The sequence below is a fragment of the Aricia agestis genome, chromosome 14 (genome assembly GCF_905147365.1).
Source record: "Aricia agestis chromosome 14, ilAriAges1.1, whole genome shotgun sequence".
In the NCBI taxonomy this organism is placed as follows: domain Eukaryota; kingdom Metazoa; phylum Arthropoda; class Insecta; order Lepidoptera; family Lycaenidae; genus Aricia; species Aricia agestis.
In genome coordinates this window covers 1,531,403-1,555,665 of record NC_056419.1, presented here as the reverse complement: position 1 = coordinate 1,555,665, position 24,263 = coordinate 1,531,403, and the positions used below count along the sequence as shown (strand labels likewise).

The 24,263-nt window shown below is 38.0% G+C and overlaps 2 protein-coding genes and 1 non-coding gene across 4 annotated transcripts in view; 2 read left to right on the top strand and 1 right to left on the bottom strand.

Annotated features, from left to right (window-relative positions):
- Window positions 1–13,872, bottom strand: part of LOC121733654 (potassium channel subfamily K member 1-like) — a 40,040-nt gene extending 26,168 nt beyond the window's left edge. The window contains exons 1-2 of the mRNA XM_042123977.1: window positions 13,773–13,872; window positions 239–339 (exon numbers count right to left, since the gene is read on the bottom strand). Of these exons, the coding sequence (XP_041979911.1) occupies window positions 239–338 (100 nt within the window). The 5' untranslated portion in view covers window position 339; window positions 13,773–13,872. The remainder of the gene's footprint in view (window positions 1–238; window positions 340–13,772) is intronic.
- Window positions 1–22,953, top strand: part of LOC121733656 — a 41,765-nt gene extending 18,812 nt beyond the window's left edge. Inside the window, exons 1-4 of one of the 2 annotated variants that reach the window (XM_042123979.1) lie at window positions 20,126–20,208; window positions 21,259–21,425; window positions 21,826–21,931; window positions 22,274–22,953. In XM_042123979.1, the coding sequence (XP_041979913.1) occupies window positions 20,207–20,208; window positions 21,259–21,425; window positions 21,826–21,931; window positions 22,274–22,733 (735 nt within the window). In that variant the 5' untranslated portion in view covers window positions 20,126–20,206 and the 3' untranslated portion in view covers window positions 22,734–22,953. Of the gene's footprint in view, window positions 1–20,125; window positions 20,209–21,258; window positions 21,426–21,825; window positions 21,932–22,273 lie in introns of those variants that run through there. The other variant, XM_042123980.1, reaches the window with a different exon arrangement.
- LOC121734022 lies at window positions 7,436–7,554 on the top strand. The gene has a single exon (XR_006036647.1). It is a non-coding gene; the product is annotated as a 5S ribosomal RNA (ribosomal RNA).
- Window positions 22,954–24,263: the final 1,310 nt, after the last annotated feature.

The window sequence follows — 24,263 nt, the reverse complement described above, 5'->3', positions numbered from 1 at the left end:
GTAGTAGCACCGACCATTGTCCTTTAGTTATCACATTTAATATCATTGGTTGTACCATTGAAGAAATTTGTTAATAGTCAGATGGCGGACTTACCTACGTCATTTCACATTTGGTGAGATCATGTCAATTCACTGGATTTGACGTAACGCAACCAAACTACAAAGGCCCCCTTCTGCCTAGGAACATCTAGGAGTCAAATTCTCTGATAGTACATGATAGTAAGTAGAATAATATTACCCATGGTGAGGTACAGCGCCATAATCATCATCAGCACGAGCGCGCGCACGGTCGGCATGCTGCGCAGGTCGCCCACAAACCCAGGAGTCACGAGACGCATCCTGACAACAAAATTTTTTTTTGAATAACCTGGAATATTCTGGAAAAATAAAAATACGTGTTGCACTCGGGGAAAGCTATTGCCATAGCATTTGTTATCAATTATGCAATTTTAATTAGCATACGTCTAGTCGCACAAATACCATGCGAAGGCTGGTAAAGCTGTGCCTGTCGAAGTGGGGTGTGTTAGGTTTTTCTCGATACGGAATTTCTTGATTCGGTCGCCGCCCTCAAAGCCCGCGATAAAAGCTTTGCAATAGCTTAAAAAAAGAAAAAAAAAGGGTTGAGAGTATATGCAAAGAGTAATATTTGGTGTAGTCACTGAGGTAGTAAGTACTACGTACGGTGTAGTTAGAATCTTCATCGAAATAAAGCCCTCTTCTCGTGAATCTCATGATCGATAGCCATGATTGCCACCACAATTGTTTAGTGTTGAATTTTTTGTTCTTGACTGTCAATGCAGTTTTCTAAGGTATCGGAGTTCGGACGAGGAAAACACACTATCTTTCAACGTTTTTTCAGTAACTGTGGCTTATGCTGATGATGATGAATTAATAATAAGGAAAAAGATAAGTACAGATAACAGAAATGAGTAATTAGAGCGTAATCAGCCAAGGTGAAGGTCACACGGTCAGAGAAAACGGTTAAGTATAGGGCGCGATTTTAATTGCATAGCTTGTTGACCCCTCGCACTGATACAGACTAAATGAGACTTTATGTTTTTACTGATAACGTCCAATTTACACTGCACAGACTGACGAATTGTTCCGGATTTTAAAATGTAAAGTTCCATTTTCAAAAGTATCTTTGTGCTTGTTTTAGAACATTGGCTGGTGCCTCGTGGCTACGAAAAGTTAATTATTTATTAAAAGTTTATTTAAAAGAGCCCACGACTCACGAGTATAGAATAGATTACGGAACCTTAAAAACAGAACAGATTTAATAATTAAAGTCTAGACCAAAGGTCACCAATTGCGGACCGCGGTCCGCATCCGGACCGCCGACCCATTGTGTGCGGACCAAGCATGTTCGAAGATGAACTTCGTTAAAAAATAATTTCATTCTCGATATAGTACTGATGAACATGTAGCAACAAAAATTGGAACTTTGAATTTTCTACCATTGATACTTTAACGTATATTTTGTTCGTGGCGGCCGAAAAGGAAGATCTTCCGACCGAGCGAGATAGCATGCTCGGTCAGGCCGAAGTTTTTTCTATCAAGAAAATTTTAAGATATCGTGTTTTTGCTCAGATCGAATTCTCGGAAATATAATGTAGTATCTAATTTTAGAAAATGAAACAATTCGGGGCTTATTTTCGAGTATAAAAATGAATTATAAAATCGTCACTTTAGGGTTAGTCGCCCCCTTAAAAACAACGGGTTGCGCTGCTTGCGCTCCTGAAAAACTACACTTTTTCGTGCAGATCACGAGTCCCGACTTCGGACCCTTTCTATAAAATAATGTTCACATCGCCGCAGTGTTGCCAGAGCTGTATGTTCGAAAGTTACATGTTGTCATGCGAAAAGTAACATATTGAGGGGAAAAGTAACATTTCGTATTACTTATATATAATAAAATGCCGGGGGGGTGATCCAGAATGCACGAAAACATACTATAAATAATATAGAGATGAACTGAAACAAGATCATTAAACAAAACTTAAAACTAAGGTGCGACAAGGCTTTAATTAAATAAACGTGGGCGGGGGCGTTGCTGATAAAGGAGAACTGTCAAAAATGGCGTTTTTGTATGATGGCAGCGTTAGTTCCTTTTTTGCCACGTTCATTTAAAGCCTTGTCAGCTGTAACGACAAAACTCAATAAAACTTAGTGCGTTCCGTTTTCGCATTTTTGGTTTCAAACATCTTTTTTTTTTCAATTAAGTACCAAAAGGAACGTAAAAGTAACATCTTTAGTCATGTCACATGAATGTAACATGCAAGGGTCAAAAGTAACGTAAAATGTTACAAAAGTAACATTCTGGCAACGCTGCATCGCCGCTAAAAAAATTGTACAAAAAAAAATTACGGTGTAGTCAAACCGGAAATAAACCTTTTTTTTTAAATATCTTCGTAATATCCAAAGACCCAATAACATTCCAGCAGTGGTATTAGGTATAGCGTTTAATAATTCAGTGTTCCATTTCCACTGGAATCAATAGTCTGTGGAATTTTTACGGTATCGATCCTCAAGTGATGAGCACTCAGACATTCGTATTCATTACAGATTTCATCATCATCATCATCAGATTTAGAGACTGGTTATGATTATGAATAGAGTAAAGTTGTTGTACTCGTTTCTAACTAAAATTAATGAGTGTTTCAGACAGGTATTAACCATCACACAGCACATTAATAATTTTAACTTAGATTTAAAATTGTAGCCACTTCTATCTGCAAATACAATACGAATCATAATATTTTATAATTCATAATAATAGATAAATTGGGCATACAATATTAACTAATAAGTATTTCAATTAGAAAAATAATTCTAACACTATCTGGGTGAAATACTTAGGTTTTACCGTGTACGTACATAAAGGTACTTAATAAGTATTATACTTATTTAGTTACAAATGAACATGCTGAATGTATTCATATCACATTCTTCGTTTAATCTTTCTGTTAGAACTGTGTAAGGACTGATAAGATTGATTTATTATCTAGCTCCAACTTAGATGTTAGTCTTAAGTTTGCTATTGTAAACTTTGAAGGGAAGACAGCTTCCACGTTTCAGATGAAAATAGATAAGATACACATTCTATTTTCGTCCTAATGATAATACAGTTAGAGTTTATTATCTGGTCGCCCACAACTTCAGAACTTTATCGGAAATTCGATCCACCTACTCGATGAAAGGTCAAGCCATAGATAATTATTATGTTTTGAGAAATACGGGTTACGATTTGTTATTCAGTAAACCCACGGGCGTAGCCGGGTTTTAGTATCGGTATACCTATTCATATGAAAAATATTAAAGATGCAAAATGTTTTTTTTAGTGTAATAATTAGTAATAAATGAGATATTTTTTACGTGGTGACCGAGATGATTTTGTACTTGGGAGAGCCATGCTTCGGCACGAATGGGCCGGCTAGACCGGAGAAATACCACGTCCTCACATAAAACCGGCGTGAAACAGCGCTTGCGCTGTGTTTCGCCGAGTGAGTGAGTTTACCGGAGGCCCAATCCCCTACCCTATTCCCTTCCATACCCTCCCCTATTCCTTTCCCTTCCCTATCCTCTCATATTTCCCTATTCCCTATTAAAGGGCCGGCAACGCATCTGCAGCTCTTCTGATGCTGCGAGTGTCTATGGGCGACGGAAGTTGCTTTCCATCAGGTGACCCGTTTGCTCGTTTGCCCCCTTATATCATAAAAAAAAATAAAAAAAAAAGATATGCCGCACGCCTGTCCTTAAATGTTGATTCTTCGAATTATTCAAAAATGCTGTTGTTTCAATGCTTTAAAAACGAATTTAACCAGCTGAGAAATAAAGAAAATCGTAGAACATATTCGGATAGGTGAGTTACAAATAATAGGATTATTCCAGAAATATTTTTGAGCATATTTTGTAAAATTGTAGCCCGACGCCACTAGCTAGTCATTTGGAACAGTTAACACTTTACAGCGAATCAAGTTTAAGGATGCTTAAAATAATATAGCGTACCCTTTTCATAAAATTCCTTTTACTTCGGCTTCATTCTGTAATTCGTTGCAGGTCAGTCAGTTTTAGCATGTCAGGGTAGAATGTGCGCGCACATAAATGACGCTAAATCAATAGATCAGTGATCAATCGCTGACACTGTTTTGGCACGTTTTGGTGCCCTCCAGTTTCACCGAGCAATCTTAGAGTTGTGTACTTACTACATATAGGCCGGTATAAATAGTCAGTATTCAAGATGCATCTCGGTCTCAAGACGCGGTTCGGCTCTATGATTGGTCCAAATTTTGACAGCCAACCAATCACAGAGCCTGAACCGTGTCTTGAGATCGAGATGCATCTTGATTACTGACTATTTATACCGGCCCTAATGTAGGTAGGCTGTTTGCATAGCGTGTGGGGCTCCATTCCAAGTTAATATCGTTTTATCATTCAATTAACTGTAATCTCCACTCTCCAGTATAATTGAGATTCGATCTCCTCCTCGGTAATACCGTCACGTCGCGTCCGACAACTTATTGCGACATCGATCACGATATCATCATCATCATCACCATCATCACAATGTCATTATCAAATTCGTCAGCATCACAAAACCATCTTATTTCTCAACTTGTGAAGATCTATATTCTATCACCAAACGGCAGTAGCTATTTATCACTATAATTATCATCATTTCATGTCAAATCATCACAAATCACAATATTCATCGTAATCACAAAACCACTGTCGTTAAACAGCAGTTAATATCTGATATTACGTTATTATACATAATACCATACCAGCATAATCATTTAGTGTCAAAATCACCACAGTACTCATCATCATCAATAAATAAAACAATCAATTCTTGGACATTTGTAGCTGCTGTTGTCAAACGGCAGTTATATGTACTTATTACAAAATACGGGAATAAAAATATTCCAAGAACAAAGTTTTTATTAAAATTCAAGGCTGAAGGCGTTATCCAGATTAAAATCTTACTAAGTTATCAAAGCCTCAAAGGTAAGTAAATTAGATTGAATTTTTATTTATGCAAAGGATGAAAATCCTTGGAAACTTGAAAGGGTGGGCAAACTAAACAAAATAGATTCACTATTTTAATATATTAAGTATATCTACTAATATAATATTGAAAAAAAATGTGTTTGTCTATTCATCTATCTGTCAGTACATCTTTCATCATCCTTAATTGGAATATAGAGCAAAGTCCTTTAAGCCACTCTGACATTGGAAACTCACCGAGGCGGCCATTTTTAAAAGAAGAAGAAGAAATACTATGTGTTCCGTGAAATAACGTAAAATAGTTTTTGAATATGTCTAAAAATGTACGGTTCCTGCTTCGTAGGTTCCTGCACTATAAACAAGTTTCTGCAAAATGAAGTTGCAGGGCACTTCTAGTACAAAACAATGAGGCTATAATAATGACCACAATATTAGCCAAAAATCCGTTACCAGTAAAGGAAACTTGTATACATAAATACTTGGCCGTGACCTTGCTCTGATCGATATTGAGTTATCCCGTTTCGGCGCGTTTATTATAACCGCCCGCCCTACCCGCCCTACGCCGCCCTACGGCGCCCTAACCCGCCCAGCGTGACGTACGAACATCCATCACAAAAAACGCGATTTCAGCGAAGTAAAAACATTCTAAAACATGTAGAATTGCTTTTTTGGATGGGCATTAAATATGTATGAGATTTTTTAATTTGATATAAATAAAACGTAGTCATTTTCTTTGCACGACTACAATAGTATTTTTTTATCTATGACTATTGACCAATGCCTATAAAATGAATTTTTTGTAACTGTATACTTAAAAAATTAACGGCATTTGTTATTAACTATAGATAACGTTACTAGCTCTACATATTATTGTGTTCTACTAGGAAGGACTCTACACAGTTAAATGGCCAAATAATATTCTATTATTATTATTTATTTCATTATAAAAACATTTCTGTCAAATTAACAAAAACCCTGTTCAATTTTTAATACAACCAAAGCCTGTTAATAATTGTCCAAATATTTGTTTCATTTTGTTCTATTTATAGTATTTGTTGTTTGAAAGGCCTGAGGCAAAATAAAAACGTAATAAAATGAAAAATAAACTCTGAAAATTTCAAATGTCTAGAGTCTCGACTCTCAGTAGCCTAGGGCTTTTAATTTTATTATTTACGGGCAATTTACGGGATACAGACAAATAGAAGTCTCAATAATTTTATGTTCCGTTTTTATTAACTTTCTACCTTGTGGGTACGGATCCTTAAAAACAGTCGTTTATATATCCGTACTATAATATTATAAATGCTAAAATGTGTCTCTCTGTCTGTCTGTTACCTCTTCACGCCCAAACTGCTGTCCGCTGAGCCGATTTTGCTTAAGAGGGCGACTAACCCCAAAAATCAAACATCGTCCTTCTCTCGTCACACTCACGCCCGTCTTTCATATGCCAGGTGAAAAAGAACGACGCGGATTCAACGCCAAATTAGTTTTTTCTCAATAACTCGATAAATGTACAACATTTTAAAAATCCGCTAGGTCGATCTCTCAATGATAGAATTTTATACAATATTGTGTTAAAATATTAACTTAGTTCAAAGTACGGTTATGGCAATAAATGAAAAATTCGTGAAAATTAGATGCATCTTTGCGATTTTTTTCTATCGAGAAAATTCGAGAAAAAAGATATCGTGTTTTTGCTCAGATCGAATTCTCGGAAATATAATATAGTATCTAATTTTAGAAAATGAAACAATTCGGGGCTTATTTTCAAGTATAAAAATGAATTATAAAATCGACACTTTAGGGTTAGTCGCCCCCTTAAAGGTACGGAGATATTTTGAGTCCAGGGAAAGGACATAATATAGGATACTTACTATCCTGGAAAAATGAATGATAAACGAATTTTGGCGCAACAAAGTTGCGGGCGTCATGTCGTATAATATTTCAAATGCGTGACATTTTTGTATGACAACGTGCGTGACTCTACATTTTTACAATTTCATGAAGAGACACGTCATTTATTTAATTTAATTGATGGCCATTTTGAAGGCCCCGGGAACAGTATTTTTTGTTACAAATAATATACATAAACTCAAAACCTTCAAATTTTTTTTTTTATTCAGAATAAATTTTTGCAAATGTTCTCTGGAAGTCTACATATTTTTTTGTTAAATCATACCAGTTGAACTAAAATTAAGAACAATTAACTTTAAATGTTGTAGTATTTAGACTTTGGAGCAACTTATTTCTGTATGAATCCGTAATAATTTAGTTTAGTAACGTGCAAACGTCAACATAAATTAAATAATTTTCATGCTGTGCAAAACAATTAACATTTAAATAACGATGCAGAGTTTTAATAATTAAAAATTCAATTAATTGTAGAGCTATTTGATTTTTACTGTACAGTAATTTTGCCAATTCTGTCGCCAACGTCCATACCACGTTGAATACACCGGTTCTCGTCCGATCACCGAAGTTAAGTAACGTCGGGCGCGGTTAGTACTTGGATGGGTGACCGCCTGGGAATACCGCGTGATGTTGGCTTTTTACTTATTATAATAATAACTAGCTGTTGCCCGCGACTTTGTCCGCGTGGACTTCAGTTTATAGCACGCGATGTCAACAAAATTGGTGTCAAAAACTTTTATAAAAAAATTACCAACAGTTTTAAATACATCATTCCTAATAATTTTGCTCTACATATTACATTGGAGAGTTCTATTGTTTCCCAATTCTACCCCTAGATGTCACTATCAGCCTCCTAACTCGCGCTATCGGTGCACTGATAGTGATCGTATAAAGGCGTTGAATGATCTTTAGCAAATTGCCATCAGAAGGGTCTTAACTGACTCGACTGAACAGCGAGTGATGAGTTAGGAGATGATCTTTGTGATTACAACCCGCTCTCCCTCGTCTCAACTATCGCAGAGGCTTGGGTTGACGGTCTGACGCTGTTTTTGGCCACCTTTTAAGTACTGATAAAATTAGAGCCTGACAGATGCTGCTGCAGGATTCTGTGTCCGTTGAGAACTGCTCTCTGCTTTTTAGTTTCTTTCGAAGCGGGCATGCTAATTAATTAATATTAATAATAATATAACTGCCGTACTCAGAGTGGAACATAAATTACTTAATTGTAAATATGTAATTCAACATTTAGACATAGGCCCCATACATTATCGGTGTTATATATTATCAATTTAATGAAGAGTTTGACAGATCAAACTCTTCATTAAATTGAAGGTTAATTGTAATTAAATGTCTCTGATACAGCTGTAATTACTTAATATTCTTTTTTTTTGGGGAATCTTACTCTATTTTTTGACCGACTTCCAAAAAGGAGTATCATTTTTTTTACCAAATGAGTACGAAACCTTAGAACAAGGTTGATTTTAAGTTTAAAATTCAAATAATCAAAAATAATTTAGGCCATCTGATTGACAAATGTTTAAAAATTATACGTTGATTCGTATTTACAATAATGTAATCACACGAAATTAGTAGACTGTTTATTAAATTCAAAGTTAAACAAATACAAGGGTTTAGGGTACAAACGTAGATACACTTTACTAATGCTAGCGAAAGCCTTGTTTTTGTATTGAATTAGTGAACACGAGGGAATAGGGATATGTTTTGTGTATTCTCTCGCTATGTTAACTGTGCTTCATCCAACCGCAAAAGTCATAGGGTCATGTTTAGTTTAGAAAAACATCAAAAGGTAAAATAGATAATTCTTTTTTAAGGTGTTAGTTGATAAAATTGTCTTTATTTCAAATGGATTTGATCGAACATCGAACGTCGCTATAATAATGTTGTATTATGGCAGGTATACATTATTCCAATCCAGTGGTCAAATTCATATCTGGATTGCTACTGGAGTAACGTATTACGTAATCGGGCACTGGAATGAACTGGAATGCAATGTATTCCAGTTCCCGCTTACATTATGCCAAAAGTACGGTCACAAGTTCAGTGACACAAGTTTTTAATTGCTATTATTACTTGGAAAATAATATACACAATAAACATGCACCATATTACATTAGCTTGCATTAGAATAACACATTTCAAAACCACGCGATAATCAAGTAATACAACTATAATACATAAAAACTTAATTTGAAATGGAGTTTACTTTGTTTAGTACCATACATTATAATGATTATAATTTATAAGCAAAAAACCGGCCAAGAGCGAGCCCGTCACGCACTATAAGGAATGCGTACTATTGACTCGGTATTCTTTGAATATTAAAAAAAAAAAGTGCCAACATAATAAAATATGAATTGCAGCTTATGACTATATAGTTACTAAGTATAATTCATAATTACTTTTTTTCATGAAATAAGGGGGCAAACGAGCAAACGGGTCACCTGATGGAAAGCAACTTCCGTCGCCCATGGATACTCGCAGCATCAGAAGAGCTGCAAGTGCATTGCCGGCCTTTTAAGAGGGAATAGGGTAATAGGGGAAGGTAGGGAAGGGAAGGGAATAGGGGAGAGTAGGGAACGGGATTGGGAATTGAGCCTCCGGTAAACTCACTCACTCGACGAAACACAGCGCAAGCGCTGTTTCACTACGGTTTTCTGTGAGAACGTGGTATTTCTCCGGTCGAGCCGGCCCATTCGTGCCGAAGCATGGCTCTCCCACGTATAAATTTACTATATCAGCTGCGCCAAAATTCTTCTATCGCGTAGGAACCGTACATTTTTCCGGCATAAAAAGTATCCTACGTCCTTACTCCTTTCCCGAGACCCAAAGTATATTTATAATAAATTTCAGCAAAATCGATTCAGCGATTTGTATGTGAAGAGGTAACAGACAGACAGACAGACACACTTTCGCATTTATAATATTAGTATGGATGGCCCGCAGTCCATTGAGCAGAAATTCGCTTACGTGCCAGAACCATACATTTTGCCCCGGTAAAAACTATCTTATAAGTTATAAATTATAATTTATTATCCTTTTCTCAATATCAAATCTTCTAATATTAGTTATATAAAAATAAGTCGGGTTTTCCTTCTTAACCCTATAACTCCAGGACGCACGAACCGATTTCCACGGTTTTGCATTCGTTGGAAAGGTCTCGGGCTCCGTGAGGTCTATGGAAAAAAAATCGAAAAAACTTCAAGAGAAAAGCAGGAAAACAGCGAAAATCATTTTATGGCAAACATTTGCCGGGACAGCTAGTTTTATCTAAATTGGTTCAGCGGTTAACGCGTTGAGGAAACAAACTGACAGATAGACAGTCGGAGACACTTTTACATAATAATAATAAAATTTATTTTTTCTTAAAACACATACATATTAAGAACAAAATTGAAGTCGCCTAGTAGGCTGATAATATAATATTAATGAAACATATTAATAAAATATTATAATATCAGTAAAGATAAGGATTTCTCTGATCCTATAAAACGATTTACAAATATTTAGACAGAACATAACAATGCTACGTACGTTTGCAAATGAAAAAATGTTCAACTTGAAACGGAACATATTGTATGAGAATTACACAGCAAAAAATTTACAGTTTTAGTAGTGGTAACAACGAAACCAGTTAAATTGTCTGCTCAGTTAGCCGGTTCTTCTCGAACCGGCGCAGTAGTAGGTCAACAAGTAGAACAATTATTCTGAAATCAGTTGCTTCAAATTTAAAGAAAATATAACAAGTTTCATTTCATTTCACATTAAAAGAGAAATTAAAATTAAGAAAGAAAGAAAAATGGCACTAAAAACTGAAAACATTTGCCATTACAATTTAAAACTCTACAGGTGGAAAGTAGAAATCTGATATCTTTAAACGAGCAATTCTTGTATATAAATATATAATTGGAATCTCGGTATCAGCTCCAACGATTTTCATGAAATTCAGTATATAGGGGGTTTCGGGGGCGATAAATCGATCTAGCTAGGAATCATTTTTAGAAAATGTCATTTAATTCGTGTTTTATCGAATACCGAGCAAAGCTCGGTCAAATAGCTAGTTTTTAATGATGTATCATACTTATTACTTAGCAAATGTATGTAAATTATACGTAATTATTGTTACGGTACATGGTATACGGACACGTGGTGCGCAAGTACATACTCGAACCTTCTAAAAAGGTCCAATGTTTGTTTACGTGTTTACCCTTTATTTGTTAGCGTGTTTGAATTTAGACCTTATGACTGAGTACATAAGGTCTAAATTAAATTCAACTTACTGCACTTATCGCAGGGACGGCAGTTTTATTGTGGTACATTCCCGGGCCTCCTAGAAATTTCCCACGGTTGTTTACTTGTTTGCGTGAATCGGGAAATTTCTGGAATTCGTCTCGCCATATAAAAAGAGCCGCAGGCGCGCCCGGCGAGTCAGTTCCTTTCGAGCTATCATCAAGGCGATTTCGGAGTGATCAATAGTGAGTGAACCAGTGAAACCTGCAACTTGGCTACGACCTAGGACAGTGATAGTGCTTAGTGATTGGACCTAGTGATTAGTGTTTGGACTTAGTGCTAAGTGTTGTGACCTAGTGTTTAGTGCAGTGTTAATAAAGTCTTCAAGAGAGTCACCAGGTCTTTCTCTCCAAATCCTCGAACCCTAGCACGTAACAACTGGTGTCAGAAGTGCGATTTGGAGATGCCATTGACTCCGAGAGAGGACTTCAAGGGGAGTGTCAGGACAAGGGCGCAGCGAGCTGCTGCCATTGACTCCGAGAGAGGAGTTGCGGAGGCCACACCCACTGGGGACCAAGCTCCGCCCACTGGCTCCGCCCACCGGGACACGCCCACTGGCCACGCCCCTCAGGCTCCGCCCACTTTGGGCGTGGCCACGCCCACTAGCTCCGCCCACCGGGACCCGCCCACTGACCACGCCCCTCAGGCCCCGCCCACTTCGGCCGTGGCCACGCCCACTCAGGCCACGCCCACTGGCTCCGCCCACCAGGCCACGCCCACTGGCTCCGCCCACTGGGCCCCGCCTGCTCAGGCTCCGTCGACCACCTCCATCCATCCTGCCACGCCCGTTGTTTCTGCAACCCCTCAAATGGCTCCTCAATTGGAAAGCATAATTGAGTTAATTCAGGCTTTGCAAGATTCTCAAAGGGCAATGATGGAGGCACAAGACCGCAGGTTCGGCGCTTTGCAAGAGTCACAAGAGCAACAAAAGGACCTCCAAGAGAAAGCGCTTCTGGCTATAAAGGATGTCAGTGACACAGTGACTACGCTTCGTAAAGATGTCGACGTAATCGACGAACGAGTTACCGGGCTAGGATTGGATATGGAAAATGTGAAAACCAACATCACCGAACTACAGAAGAAAGTAGTGCGCCTGGAAACCACAGGAGTCGCGACGTGTAGTGGAAATTCTGGAGTGACACATGGGCCAAGAGTAAAAGTGCCACCATACGACGGTACTACTTCCTGGAACGCTTATCGTCAGCAATTCCAGACGGTTGCTTCTGCCAACGGATGGACTGACGAACAATGCCTGACCGCTCTTACTGTCGCGCTCAGAGGGCAAGCCTTGTCAGTCCTGGAAGCACATACAGGAAATGGGTTCAAAGACCTGATGGAAGCCCTTGAATCCAGATACGGGGAGCGACACCTGGAGCACGTGTTCCGTGCTCAACTTCGTGACAGAGTCCAACGCTCAGGAGAAGGATTACAACAATGGGCGTTGGAAATTGAAAAACTCGTCAAGAAGGCACACCCAGGAGCTGACGCCAAGATGGTCGACACGAATATTGTGCAAGCATTTGTCGACGGAATCAGGGATCTGGAGGTCAGAGCGGCGGTGAGGCTTCGTCACCACACCTCGCTTAAGGAAGCATTGGCGCATGCTTTGGAAGTCGAGGCTGTTCGCCGTGACATACGACAGACCCATAAGATCCACGAGGTCTCTGAGGAAGTCAAGGAGGTCAAGGCTCCCATGAATAAAAGTTTTGGAGCCATGTGCTACAAGTGCGGCGAGAGGGGCCATATTCAGCTCAACTGCCCGCAGAGGGAGACCCAGATGGCAAGGAGTAGTCGTAGGAACAGCGTGGCGCGTTACCATGGCAGTAACAATGATGCTCGGGACGAGCATCTCTAAGAGGGGAGTAGTGTTACGGTACATGGTATACGGACACGTGGTGCGCAAGTACATACTCGAACCTTCTAAAAAGGTCCAATGTTTGTTTACGTGTTTACCCTTTATTTGTTAGCGTGTTTGAATTTAGACCTTATGACTGAGTACATAAGGTCTAAATTAAATTCAACTTACTGCACTTATCGCAGGGACGGCAGTTTTATTGTGGTACATTCCCGGGCCTCCTAGAAATTTCCCACGGTTGTTTACTTGTTTGCGTGAATCGGGAAATTTCTGGAATTCGTCTCGCCATATAAAAAGAGCCGCAGGCGCGCCCGGCGAGTCAGTTCCTTTCGAGCTATCATCAAGGCGATTTCGGAGTGATCAATAGTGAGTGAACCAGTGAAACCTGCAACTTGGCTACGACCTAGGACAGTGATAGTGCTTAGTGATTGGACCTAGTGATTAGTGTTTGGACTTAGTGCTAAGTGTTGTGACCTAGTGTTTAGTGCAGTGTTAATAAAGTCTTCAAGAGAGTCACCAGGTCTTTCTCTCCAAATCCTCGAACCCTAGCACGTAACATTATTATTTTAATAATTAACTAGTGCGGCTCATACCATTTCAGTTATCTATTTTAAATGAAAACTTACTTTAAAATGTGCTTTGTTAAGTCAATTAAAGTTAAAAACCTTATTTTAAAATGTAAAAAACTTACGTTATCTTCCAAATTCAAACTGGCACAGATTAAAAACTCTTGTCCATAATATTTTTGGGAAAAAAGATAATTTTGATAATGGAACGCGTTGTTACCTACAGAAAGCCTGTGGCCGACTGAAATGAAGTCTTGTGTTGGCTATATAAATACACGCTAACTGAAAGCCTTTTCGTTTTTAGGCGATACGACCTACGATTATTATTCCTCTTTTTCACATGAATAATATACAATTTACATGCACTTATTCCAATTTATTTATTTATTTTATTACAATTTGACCCCCTTACTAATAAACGTTGTATAAGATTTGAATAGTTATACAGTGTTTTGTTCCTGTCACACAAGTGACATTTTTAATTGGATTGACGAAGACAAAACACTGTTTAACTATTCAAAGCTTACACAGCGTTTATTAGTACGGGGGTTAATGTTTTACACGACCGGTTTCAATAAAATTATCATTAGCTATGTCCATACTGTGCCTTTTTTTGTTCATCAAGGGCATGCGTTATAGCGCAGTCAACAGCGCACGTGAGGCATGCCAGCGACGCATGCGCTCTGACCGTATCCAAAACTTCAAAAATGACAATATTGGCGTTGCGTTCCTTGACGCGTTCAATAATTGAATGCGCCAATATGAAAGTTGATGACGAAAATTGAAGATGAAAGTGCACAGTGTGGACATAGCTAGTAGGTGTCTGTTAATAATCAGAATAATTATGTTATTCCTCTTTTTACGGTAAAGGTATGGTGATGATTTATATCACATAGTACATCAATTATAACGGTGCCCCAGAGCACATTAGTTTGCAAGTATGTTTTTGTAGAGACTATGTAGAGATATGAAGAGATATTTTGTAGAGATATGAAGCAATTTATGTATTCGTGTATTCATTTGAAGTTAAAACTAAATCCAATTTGATCATTGGTTTGATCAAATTGGATTTAGTTTTAACTTCAAATGAATACATGAATACATAAATTGCTTCATATCTCGAAAAGTACAGTGCTCCCATGGTGTTATCCTTATTGAAATGGCGGCGCTGCTGGTAACTAGTAAAAGTAAAAAATAGAATTGAAAAAAAATATTTCTTGTAGAACATTCAGAATTTCAAAAAATATAGAATTGCATGAAAATATTTACAGACGAACATAATAACCTCCTTTTTGGAGGTCGTTTAAAAATTTGCGCCACCAAGCCTCTACGGGCTACGGCAATCTACGCATATCTACGATGTCTACCACGCTACGGTCGTAGCAACGTTCGTAGCGTTTAGCGAAAGTGCTACGCATTTGCTACGATCGTAGCCTTGTCGTAGCAATTTTCGTAGCTTTTAGTAAAAGTGCTACGAACTTGCTACGTACAGCATAAGAAATATATTTTTATAGAAATACCAGCTGTCCCGGCAAACGTTGTTTTGCCATATAAAGTATTTAACCCATAATATTATTTTATTGAAGTGACTAAATAAGTGCGGCACCATGGCAACGTCCATCGCTATCCCGTCGCAGAAACAATGGTCACCGTCAGTTCGAGTTGTAATAATTCACTGTTATTTAATCAACAAATGCACTTAACAATATAAAAAGTAGCCAGTAGCCGATTCTCAGACCCACTGAATATGCATATAAAATTTGATAAAAATCAGTAAAGCCGTTTCGGAGGAGTACGGTAACTAACATTGTGACACGAGAATTTTATATATAAAACTAGCTGTCCCGGCAAACGTTGTTTTGCCATAAAATGATTTTCCCTGTTTTTTTGCTTTTCTCTTTAAGTTTTTTCTGTTTTTTTTTTCTATAAACCTCACGGAGCCCGAGACCTTTCCAACGAATGCAAAACCGTGGAAATCAGTTCGTGTTTTATGGAGTTATAGCATCAGGAAGGAAAACCCGACTTATTTTTATATACTCGTTTCTAACCTAGCCGTTTCACGGGCTGCCTCTCTTTGCTCTTGTGTTTGAGAAGCACGAATTAAGGCCCTTCTTTGCTCCATACTAACGCGGCGCTGTTCTCGTGCAATTTCTCGTTCTCCATCAGATAATTGACTCGCGATATTCCGTTGCCCAATTGCATTACGGCTTCGCTGGGAAAGATTAGATCTTCTAGGACGCGGCATTGTTATTAAAATGTGCACTCGCATAAAACCACCAAATAATTATAATAACCGTGCCTGAACTTTCGAGACATAGACAATACCTCAAAGAGTATATAACCACTACGTATGAATAGTTTATCAAGAAAAATCATAGACAACCTATAAAAAGACATTTACACTTTTGTTAACTATCTTTCTTTATAAATTTCTGAACGCACACATGATGTCTTCAGAAAAAAATAAAGTTGTGGCTTAAAGGTCTCAGCAACCAGGCTCCAAAAAAAAATAGCTGTAACACTATTTGACAGGATTGGACAACAAATGTTTGACATGTAATAAACAAATCAGCATCTATTGAAATGATTAACATTCATTACACATAATTATCGAGTTTTCATTGTTTTTAATATGTATTCTGCTATTCGGGACGGAAACAAATCCAACAAATCAAAAACCATGGCAATCGGTCCAGCCGTTCTCGAGTTATAAGTGTTGTAACAAACACGACTTTCTTTTATATATATAGATTTAATGGTAAGTAATTGATTTATTAAGTTCGTCTATTGAACTCTAGTGTATTGTATGCCAGCATGAGTAGATAAAGGGGGCATGCCCGAAAATAAATAATTATTTCCCGGTTAATAAAGACTAAGTTTTTTGTGCGTTTGTATGTGTATTTTTTTGGCATGTAGGATTTTAGCTTCAGATATATTATCATGAGATCTTCTTAGTATTGTGACACTGGGACCTAGATTGTATTTTTTGTTGTTTCTTGAATGTTTCAGATGTCGAAAGTTATAAAGCGGCCTCTCACAATCTATCAATGGTTGTATAGGCGGGGGTGCGCGCGCCGCCATGACAGTTTATCAATGGGGCGGCCATTTTGATGACGTCACAGCAATGGCGGCCCACTTTGTTTATACTGTTGATTCTCCCGAAATTGCCACTCAAATATGCGGGAATAAATGAGTTTCCAAATTATGTTAATGTTTCATTTAAATTGTGTTATCATGTTATGTATATGAAATGGAAGAAAATTTAAAACCACTTTAGTTGCAAATGTGTTCCAAAACTACAAAATCTCAGAATTAAAAATATTTTTTTCGCAAAATGTTCAAAGAGTTGTTTAACTCCTGTTTATGTTTGAAAAGGGTTATTTTGTTAAAAAAAATTAATTATTAATTAATATAGGCGACATCACACAGAACATAATATTTTTTCGCGGCTTCATCAAGATGCGTCGCGTCGCTGCTCCAAATTAAACTTTATTTCCCACATAATAAGATACACGTTCCCGCTGCGATGTATGAATCCCATGGTAATAAAAAACACAATAAATTGTTTTTTTTTTTTCTTTTTAAATTTCATAATAAAAACCAGCGTAAATCGTATGTATGTCAAGTACTATCATAGACAAAACGAGCGTAATGGACGCTGATATGAAGTGCATTTCACTCCACGCTCACGCTGGCGTTTATCTGAAAAATCGACCAAGTTCGAGTCGGGGTTGCGCACTGAAGGATCCGTGCAAAATGATTAATTAACGTTCACTATTAATTCAGAGCAGACAAGGAACCAAGAAAGTGGTTAAAGTAGTTTATGGTCTGGATTAAAAGTTAAAACTAAGTATTAATCCAGAACATAAAATACTACGATGGATTTTTATGTTTAGTAGAAGTCACAAAATAAACGTTCGCGTTTATAATATGAGTGTGAATTATGTATCCGACTTTAATGGCAATTGCCAACAAATACACATCTATTTGAATTGTCTAGCAAACAACGCAGTTCTCGAGCTACTATTTCAACTGCCTAACAAACAGTATATCGGCCATTCCCAATATCTGATCTATCTCTGGCTTTGCTCTACTAGAGATAGGAATAACTCACATTAGACATTAGAGACATATATTTTATGTCAATTGTGAGCTATTCCTATCTCTAGTAGGGCAAAACCAGAAATAGATCAAATATTGGGAATGGCCGTAGATCAACAGGTTGTATCTACTAATAGTTTAAAAAAACTAAAAAAATACGCTTTAAACAAATTAATTAATTATTTAATTGTCATTGGCTCTTAATACGTATGCAAAGTTTCGAATAAAACTAGACTAAAACTAGACTACTAGAAATAGGTAGAAAAATCGTGCTCAAAGTTTCAGTTACATACAGCCCAAGCTAATAAGCGTGTTAAAAACCTATTGGTTTATGCGTGACGACAGACCAGACATACAAACAGCGATGTCCAATTAACAGGGTCGCTTTTCTGTTGGTACGGAACCCTAACACGAGCAAATGAACGATATGGAGTGCATTTCACTTCACACGCCGCGCAGGCCGCAGCGTTATGAAATTCCGACATTCCCACACATCTCGATTTTGGTATCTATACTAGTATACTGTACAGTTCATACTAATTACTATACAATATGTCTGTCTATTACTTTAGCTCGCGCTTGGACAATTAAATCGATTTAAATAAAATTCATCGTGTTTAGTTACTGCAAGAAAGAAAATTACATAATTTTCGCTTAGAAAATACTTTGGTTGCTGCAAGAAAGGAAACAAGATAATTTTCGTTTAGAAAAATGCACGGCTTGCCGGGCGATGAACATATTGCTGAGCAAAAAGTTGCTCGAAAAACCCATAGTATTTCTAATCAGAAATATTAGATCTTTTGATAATATTCATTATAGAATATTTTTTGACTTCGTGACGTCGTATTCATGGTGGTCTTGATAGACCGCTAGATATAATATTACCAAATACCTGCTAATATTACTGATCAAGAATGTAATTTAAGTTTTCTATTTTTTAATAATTTTCATTATATTCTAAAATTCCAAGAGAAAGTTATGTTACCGAAATTCTGACTATACATTCAATACAAACAGCCCGAAGCTATAACTTTTGTAAACAAAACCTTTAATATTCGTAACTGAATCGTAAAATTCGTGTGTTGAAAGTAGGTTGAAAATTAAAATATCTATAAATGGAAGCTGATGACGTGGGTGGCTGAGGTTGGGAAAAATTTCATTAAAGGTACAGACGTACCGGGCTGTTTTGGCGCGTGGCTCGATATCTGTTTATGTATAAAGGTGCCTCTTCACAATGGCCCATGCTAATAATTGCTAGCCCACTACAAGGCATCGTCATTGTGTAGACGGAGTAGTGGTGTATGATGGGCTGATGGCGGACGATGGTCATGTCAGTATCGTGTGTCCACATTAAATGGCGATGGCCTTTAGTGGGCCAGCATGGATTGATTGATGATTGTGAAGAGCGCTAGAGGAGTTGTCGAACGTTATATTAACATTTAATATAACAGATGTTTTGTACGTCTGTACCTATCTTTCTATGTAGAGGAAGGTAATAGAATTTAGATGATAAGTATATTCAATCATAAATAAAAACATTAAATCTTATATTTAAACTGACTTTGATAAACGAGGTAGGTACTTTTCATATTACAGCACATAAGTGTATATTTAAATGAGTAAGCACAATTATATATTAAGTTCTTAGACTTTATTGAAATTATATTACGCTTTCATATGAAAAGCCTATAGACTAGTCACAGCTATCCCCAACCCGCGGCCCGCGGGCCGCATGTGGGCCGCCCGCCCGGGACTTTATCTGTGGTCCGCGTAATGTTAAACCGTTTTGAAATTCACGCCCATGCCCAATAATAATGCAAAGTCGTCGTGCAAGTCGTAAAATTTTCTCGACTTTGAAATTGTTAATTTTGAAGAACGTTATATTTTTTAACTCTAAAAAAAAATTGTTGTGACCCGCCGCCCGCGACAACCAGACTAAGACATGTTTAGGTCCATATGAAAAAAAGGTTGGGGACCACAGGATTAGACCCTAGTGCTCATATAAAACGTATAAGTACAAATAATTACTTATACGTCACATCTCATACTCATTTCAATTTGATTCTCCGTACTTTTCGCACTTACCTATCCTGAATACGCAAGAAAGGGATAGCATTATTTGAATGATGTTCTCTTTCAGTAATCCCTGACGCGAGGGTCGCAAAATTACTCCCGCGCTTGCGCGAATCAATAACTACCCCTATACTATGATTGGTCTACCCTGCAAGTTTAATGTACTATGCGATATACATTGCTGCTTTTGTATGAAAGCATTCGTAAACCGTGTAACGTTAACCAGCAAAATCAGCAATGCATTATTCTTTATTGGAAAAGTACACTGATTGAAAATGTGTGTTTGAACGTCGTAGAATTCGCGCTTGCGTCCATGTATGGACCATTCTGATAGTGATACCAAACAGTAGAGTGTTTTTGTGTAGAAAATTATCAACGAATTGTAATGTAAGTTGTTTTATGATATTTTTGAATTAAAATTAACTCAGTGAGGGACTGACAAGCTATTAGTTCATTGAAGCTTCTTTCTCTTATCGTTTAGTTTTGTTATCGTCGGGCGCCTATAATTTTTACCCGACTGCGGCGAAGCCAAAGGAAGTATAAAGTATGTTTGTTAATTAGTTGTAGGATAATGTATAGCAGTCTATATATGTTTGTTTGCTCCAACTTCTATCAATTACTGAAACAATTTTATGAATCGATAGAACAAATAACTCGGGTAAAGTCTGTGTTTCAAAGTTTAAATTTGTTACTATTTCAAAAGATATCTTCTACTCAAAATTTGGTAAAGGCTGACTGTACGACGCGCATTTAAATAATATTTTGTTTTATTTTTATAGCATTGTTTTGTATAATAATAATTCCACTGAAGCTGTACTTGTTTTAACTCCTAAAAGTCTTAAAAAATATTGTTGTGTTTTGATTTATTAGGTAGCATTTTGAAGCTAAAAAAAACATTTTCCATACTCATAAAAATTCGATGTTTTCATTATTTTCTCTGCATGTACTCTAGATTCGGCTGCTTTGCTCAGCGACTCTTATAGTTATCGGAAACAAAGTTTATTTCATACCACATCAGGGGCGTAGCTACCCCCTATCTGTCGTTTAAAATTATAGGTGGTCCCCAAGTCAGGGGGGAGGCCCCAACGTCAGTCAGCAAAGATTCGATCACTCCTTCCCCACTCTCAAATGGGGCCCCTAAACAAATTTTCCATGCTTCTATACCACAATATATTATAGCATTCATGGAGTTTTCTACTCTTCTCTACAAAGGCATCTCTACTAGTCTTCTCCGTGTCTCAGTCTCTACTCTCTTCTAATCTCTTTTAGGAAGAGTCAGTCTTTCGTCATGGAAGTATCCAAATTTCTCACACCAGAATTATCTTTTTCATCATACTGTACTCTTTATATCACTTTTACAAAAATTCCCTCTAATCCCCAGGACATTTAACTCTCTTCTTTCTTCATGATATCTCTAAATCTCTCTTCTCTCCGCAGGATGTCATGCGCGGAGTGTCTCTCGCTGGGTCCGCCGCCGGACTCGATAGTGCACATGCCGCCGCCGCCGCTGCCGTCGTTCCTGGTGGAGCTGGCCCCCTGTCGCGCGCCGTGCCCGCAGGAGGACGTGTTCCCGGGTGTCGAGTATCATGAGCTGCCGCGACATGGTGAGGGTTTTGGATACTTGAGATGGTAACAAACAGGGTTGCATATAGAGAGCGATTACCGTCGCCAAAGGCGTTGCATCATGGGTGGCTAATTTTAGGTTTATATTACCAGACTTAATGCAACCAAAATTTTGCGGTGGCTACAATGTATAATCTCAGGCGATAGACAATAGTTATTCCTTTTACATTATTGGCAATCTTCGCACATTTTCTGATTGTCCAACACAGCCCAAAATGTAAAATCCGCATAAAGGATTAAGGAACCACCGTTCGTTTACTTCGATCACGCTCGTCGCTGGAGTAACTCTACGGAGACCCTTTTTTTATGTGGGCCACTGAGCAAGTCCCGGTGGGCCATAGATTGAGTATAGCTGTACTTGACCTTAGGCGACATTTTCAGAACCGGCGGCGACGGACGACACGTGGTTTCTGGTGCTGATCACGTGCTGCGTGGCCGTGCTGTGCATCGCCGCGCTGCTCGCGCTCTTTCTGCTCAAGTGCCGAGAGTGAGTATATTCAGTACTGGATTTATATATATAGTCAGTATAGGCCATGGCCTATAGGCGGCAGCGTCCTATGGCGTCCTAGGAGGGGCGGCAATATAAATCCGGCCTTGAGTAAGTACATTATCAACACAGATATTAAGCTGCTCTGTCTAGTTTAAGGAGAAACTATGAAGAATATTAAATTGAGGACTTACCCTACAGGAATATATTTTCTTTTCAAGCTTGTGTCTAGCAGTTGGCTTTATAAGTCATAACGCTCTATGCGCCCGCCTAGGGTGCCGTCAGCTACCATCTAGCAAGCAATTAAAGTATTTTGTATCATACAAATATGTATACTTTCAGAGCGCGCGGCGGCTGCAAGAGCGCCACGGGCAAGGCTGGTGGCTCCAACGCTCTGTACGGCAGCGCGGCCCTCGACTCCCGCGTTCTATGGGCAGCATTGACCCCTCGCGGCACGCGCCACTTCGTCGCCGACACTTACCCGCACGACGAGACCGACGACCACCACTACGAGTGCGTCGAGCCGCCGCTGTACAAGCTCGCGCCGCCCGACGACATCACTCGACACTTCGTCGAGTACGAGGATCCCGCGCCCCTCATAGAAAGCTATTCCGACCGCACCGAGGACTATTTCCGGAACCTCGAGACGCTTCGCCGCGGGAACCGACCGCTCGTCTCGTCTCCGACGAGGATCGAACGACCGAATCTACCGCCGCTGAATCTCCAGCCGCGCACGCTTCGTCGGACGCAGCACTCTCGTCGGATCAGTGATGCGAACAACGCGGAGAAGGCGGCCATCTGAACCGAGGGCGGCGCGGTGTTCTCCGTCGCCGACACTGCCGACGTCGACTGGAGCGACACAGTCGACAGACTCGTCTGAGGAGTGAGGACCATGCGCAATACCCCGTACAAATTTTAATTCAGCCTCAACGTTCGCACTCAAGACACTGCCGCGAATCGAACATTATATAACTGTAATTAATTTAAAATTTTGACATGAGCCTCATACATTATCTGTCTCTTCATTAAATTGAAGTTAATCATAATTAAATGTCTCTGAGTATGGCAGTTAGTCTAGTTACTAGTAGATTCATTTTGTGACTTAGGTAACTAATTTGATCGAAGAACATTTTGACATAAACTCTGACATATATTTTCACTCTCTACTCTTTCATTATATAATTATAAAATAGTTACTAAAGGTCTCCGAATGCTACCGTTCGCGTTAGAATGAAAGTGAAATATTCTTACGTCGCGCGTCGTCGTGAGCGGAAAGGTCCTGACTGCTGACACTCCTGACACTCCTGACTCTTGACTCCCGACACAGGTTAAATAACTGCGAATGTAGTCTCTGTTTATTTTACTTTCAAGTTTCTTCCTTAAGCTGTCAAAAGTAAAATACATAAACGGACTGTATCTATAATATTAAATTATTAAATAAGTATGTTCCTTTTTTATATGAATACTGAATAGGACTTGCCGAAAACTTATTTAGTTTTTTTACACTATCAATAATATGTAGAAAAGTTAAGTATCAAGCTATTTAAGTTATTAATTTATTTATGTTTCGTTTGTTTGTATTTTTTGTTTCTGTTAACGATTTTAATTTTAATAGATAAGTAGTAATAACTGATCAATATTAAAATTAAAATGTATAAGATAGTATTAAGGTATGTATTAGTTTAATTGAACTTTATTAGTTCAATATACAAACAGATAACTCGCCACTCGGTAGTTTTCTGCTTTGTCACGTAACAATTAACATTTTCTAGTCTCTCACAGTTTTATCACTACCAAGTATCAACAATGCAGTATTTTAAAGTTAATGTTGTATTTTATTAATAAATACCTTGTAAACATTAAAATAATATATTAAGATTTGATATTGTAATATTAATATTTACCTAAGCAATATAATAGTGTCACTATGAGTATCACGAATAACTTATTTATTATTTTACGAAAAGTTTTTGTACGCACGCAATAAACAGTTTTAATGTACCTTTCAAGTGGTTTAAATTATATTTAACTAAGTAATCAATAAATTGCCAATTCTATAACTAACCAAAACTTTAAAGGGTTTCACATACAGAGCAGGTACTTCGATCACAGTTTCCAGGAAATGCTATTGTATTCTATTGTTGTCGCGATCACCGATGCGCTTATGGGGCTTGAAGAATTAATATACATTACATCCCGGGATTTATGCTTTAAATTATCATAATGTATCAGTTATTACACGACACAACAGGTAATGTAATGTATCTTTATTCTTTCCCACATTTCAATGGTATACGCCCGCTTGACTCACCTTTCAGCTGCTAAAATACAG